This window comes from Plasmodium reichenowi, chromosome 12 (assembly GCF_001601855.1).
Source record: "Plasmodium reichenowi strain SY57 chromosome 12, whole genome shotgun sequence".
NCBI lineage: Eukaryota > Apicomplexa > Aconoidasida > Haemosporida > Plasmodiidae > Plasmodium > Plasmodium reichenowi.
This window is the reverse complement of record NC_033657.1, coordinates 1,162,480-1,167,125: the sequence shown is the minus strand read 5'-3', so window position 1 is coordinate 1,167,125 and position 4,646 is coordinate 1,162,480. Positions and strand designations below refer to the sequence as shown.

The following is a 4,646-nucleotide window of genomic DNA, read 5'->3' as shown; positions in this document are numbered from 1 at the left end:
AAATAATTTTTTTTTTTTTTTTTTTTTTTTTTTTTTTTTTCCATAGCTGTTTTCAAAATTTTCCACATAAAAATATAAAAAATATATGATTACATGTATATAATATTATTATATATATATAATATATATATATATATATAAAGGTAATGAATATATATTTTTTATAAAATAAAATTTGTCTTAAAATTGTTATTTTTATAACATATAATGGATTTAATATGAATATGATATAATATATATATATATAAAGATATAAACTTTAAATTTTATTTTATTTAAAAAAAAAAATAATAAATATAATAATACATGTTTCTATAAAGTTTTATTTATTAAGATATCATTACATGCTTACTTTTAAATAACCAATTTGTTGCATTTAATCAATATATTATGCATATGTTGATTATATAAATATTAATATTTTGTAACGTTTTAAATTTTTATTGAAGAAAAGAAAATATATATTATATAATTATGATAAAAAAAATAAGGGAAAAATTTTAAAATTTCATAAGATTACATAAAAAAAATGCTATGGAAAAACTATTCAAGGGCTTTATATAAAACGATGGGAAGAACAGGACTAAAAAAAATATTTGTGAAATATAGAAGAACAAAAAAAAATGTCAAGTTACTTTTTAATTTTGTTTATAGAAACTACTACTTCAATAAAATTTTAAGGAAATCAATCAAAAACTTTATTAATTTATATGTTCAATATATATATAATGCATTTGCAAATTTTTATCATAAGTACTGTAATGCTAGTAATATAAAATTATATATTTATCAAATTTTCTTTAATAATAAAATTGAAAATAGAAGGAAAGTAAAGAAAAAAAATCAAATGAAGGAAGCAAATTATGGAGATGTGAATAACCAGAAAAGAAAAAAGAATAAAAAATTAATAAAAAGTAATACATATAAATCTATAGAAGATTTATGTAGAACTAAACCAAATGATCATTATATAATTACTTTGTATAATGGAACTCATTTACAGAATGATCATATGAACTCTTCAGTTTCGAAAAATAAAACATTCAAGTGTAAATCAAATGATAGTACAACACACTCAAGTGATTATAGCAGGAATTATGAGAATAATGATGAAATAAATAGTAGTTCATGTTTAGAAAATGAAATATTATCTTTTGAAACACTAGAATATGACGAAGATGAAGCAAATGAGATTATAAAAAATTGTTATCTATATAATGGTTATGTAGATGCAAATACTTATAAAAATTCTGACGAATATAAATTTTTAAAGGATCACATAAAACCTGAAAAAAAAAGTTATGTAAACATAGATATTGATATGTCATCACAATGTTATGATGAACAGGTTGAAAATTATTATGAAAAGGATAAGGAACAAATAGATCAAAATGATAAGGAAAATAAAAATATATTAAGGAAAAGAAAGAAATTAAAACAAAAAAGAATATATGAAATATATAATTCAGAAATAACCAATAAAGAAAATATGTATTACGAAAATTATTTAAATGAAAATTATACATCATCTTATAATTACACTAGCGAAGATAGCAATGATTACAGCTGCAGTACATTTACTGATAATGAATTGGAAGATAACTTTATTATAGGTTTGTATGGAAATAATTTTAGATGCAGTTTTAATAGTGATAGTTGTGATAATAGTGAAATTTCATAAAATTAAAATGAAAATTATAAATAATATTCTTAATGAGAAAACAAAGCATATAATAATAATATAATTATTAAAAAAATGATTGGTATAATAAACACATAATATCATCATTTTTTTTTTTTTTTTAATTCACATAACTAATTCTTACAAAAAGAAGCATGTCTATATATTATTAATCTATATATATACATATATATAACATTTTTTTTTTTTTTTTTCACCAAGAATGTTTTATTTTTCTTTGGTTCCTTAAAAGTAAAAAGGTTACACCATTTTGCTTATTTTACTTTTTAAAGTTTTATATTTCTTAGTTATATTTATAAATATAAAAAAGATTAAAAAAAAAAAAAAAAAAAGTTTATATTATTGTTTATAACTTTTTCATTTTACTTTTTTTTTTTTTCTTTTTTTAAATTTTAATAAATAAAATTTAAATAATTTGAAGATGAAAAATAAGAAAAAATTTTATATAGTAATATAAAAATGAACAAATTATTATACAGACACTAAAAAAGAGAAAAAAAGCAAGAACAATAAATAATTTAAATCATGTAAAAATTTCATTAAAATAGAATTTTAAAAATTTTTTTCAATGTCATTTTTATTGTTTTATGAAAAATATTTAATTATAAAGATAATTATATGAAAATACTGTAAAAAAGCATGCCACTAATAATAATTAAAAAAATATATATATAATTATTAACAACAGCTAAATCCTGATCTTGATTCTGGCATAGAAGGTATATCTAGGGAAGAAGAAAAAAAAAAAAAAAAAATATATATATATATATATATATATAATATAAACATTATAAATGAAATTACATATTAAATTTTCTATAATGTAAGAATATACAACACATTTATTATATACTAAGTTATGCACATTTTACCTAATTTCACTCTTGAGTATTGACTATTTGGTCCATATTTAATACCATAAGACTAAAAAAAAAAAAAAAAAAAAACATATATAATATATATATATATATATTTATACCACACATTTTATTTGGTAATAATATATAAATAGGTACACAATTTTTTTTTTATATATAATAATTACTTCATTGCTTAGATCATAAACGTCTTCTAAGATATTATCATATATTTTTCTTGCCGTATATAAAAATGCCTAAAAAAAAAGGTAAGAATTAAAATAAAATATTAATGTTATGATTGTATTTATAATATATATAATAATATTTCTGAAATAAAATTAAAATAAATATAAATAAGTTTCCTACTTCTTCAACATTTTTGGCTGTTTTTGCAGATGTTTCCAAAAATATTAATCCATTTTGTCTAGCAAATTGTGCACCTTCTTCTGCTGATACTTCTCTTCTTTCTAAATCACATTTATTTCCTACTAAAATTATAGCCATATGTGGATTTGAATTTTGTCTGACTTCATCTAACCATCTATTCAAATGATTAAATGTTTCTCTTCTATATAAAAATATATATATATATATATATATATTAAATTAAAAAGGAATAATATTAATTATACACTTCAAATAAGCTATAGAACATATGTTTATATTTATATATTTTATGTTATAATTTATAATGATTTATATACCGAGTAATATCATAAACTAATAAGGCTCCTGCTGCTCCACGATAATATGACCTTGTTATAGATCTAAATGATTCCTGACCAGCACTATAAAAAAATAAAAATAAATAAATAAATCATATATATTACATATCATATTATATGCATAATAAATTTGAATTTAATAAAAATAATATAACAAAAGCACATTCTTTTCCTTATTTTTCTTTTTTTTTTTTTTTTTTTTTTCTTTTATAATGAATATGTATTTATTTGCATACGTGTCCCATATTTGAAGTTTTATTTGTTTATTATCTAAATTAATTAATCTTGCTCCAAATTCCACACCTATTGTTAAATCATGATCTGCTCTAAATCTTTTATCTGTAAATTGTAATAAAAGACAACTTTTCCCAACCCCTTTAAAAAGAAAATAAAAAAAATATTATTATTATATATAAGGATATATATATTCAATCATAATATCTTTCACATTATGCATATATATATATATATATATATATATATATTTATTTATTTTTATTATTTACCTGTATCACCAATTATTATATATTTAAACAAATATTCATAAGGAGACATTTTTTTTTTTTTCTTAAAATGTGTGTTTTTTTTTTTTTTTTTTTTTTTTTTTATTATTATTATCTAAACTTTAAAAACAAATTATTATCATTGGTTATATGTAACTGTTCGTTAATTATTATATTTAAAAATATTAAAAACAAAATAATTTATATATTTTTAAATTACACGATTTAACAATAAATATTAAAATATAATTTGTGACCTATTCTATATGTAATTCTTTTTTGTTTTACTTTCATTATATGTTGATTTTCAAAATGATTTACACATATATTTCGTAAAAAACATGTATAACTTTATAGATAAATCTTTTTTTTTCCTTATTTATTTTGTTCATATAATAAATATATATACTTTTGACTTTTTTGTATTTTATATACATGTATTTATATTAAATATATATATAATACAAAATTTTTAAAAGAATGAAAAATTAAACTATTTTATATATATATATAATATTATTATCATATATATGTTTATATATAATATATATATATATATATAATTATATTTTAGTATCTTTTTAAAATATTTATTTCTTTCCTTATCCCTTTCTTCAATTGTAATAATTATTTCATAAATTAATATAAGAAATCATCTGAATTGTACTAACAATTTTTTTTAAATATATAAATATAATTTAAAAAAACAAAAACAAAAAAAAAAAAAAAAAAAAAAAAAAAAAAAAAAAAAATTAAATATTAAAAATAAAAAAAATTTTATATATTATAAATAATATTAAATTTTTTTTTTTTTTAATTTTTAAAAATTTATAATTTTTTTTTTTTTTTTTTTTTT

General features: G+C 16.6%; 2 protein-coding genes across 2 annotated transcripts; one reads left to right on the top strand and one right to left on the bottom strand.

The window, feature by feature from the left end:
- Positions 1-529: 529 nt before the first annotated feature.
- On the top strand, positions 530-1,681 carry PRSY57_1230500 (hypothetical protein; the record flags this gene model as incomplete). The annotated part of the gene is made up of 1 exon (XM_012908724.2): positions 530-1,681. One exon carries the CDS (start codon positions 530-532, stop codon positions 1,679-1,681), a length of 1,152 nt encoding a protein of 383 aa, XP_012764178.2.
- A 699-nt stretch (positions 1,682-2,380) lies between these two features.
- Positions 2,381-3,842, bottom strand: PRSY57_1230400 (ras-related protein Rab-2, putative; the record flags this gene model as incomplete). Its single annotated transcript, XM_012908723.2, has 7 exons — positions 2,381-2,427; positions 2,575-2,626; positions 2,748-2,816; positions 2,929-3,130; positions 3,267-3,350; positions 3,524-3,662; positions 3,794-3,842. 7 exons carry the CDS (start codon positions 3,840-3,842, stop codon positions 2,381-2,383), a joined length of 642 nt encoding a protein of 213 aa, XP_012764177.1.
- Positions 3,843-4,646: the final 804 nt, after the last annotated feature.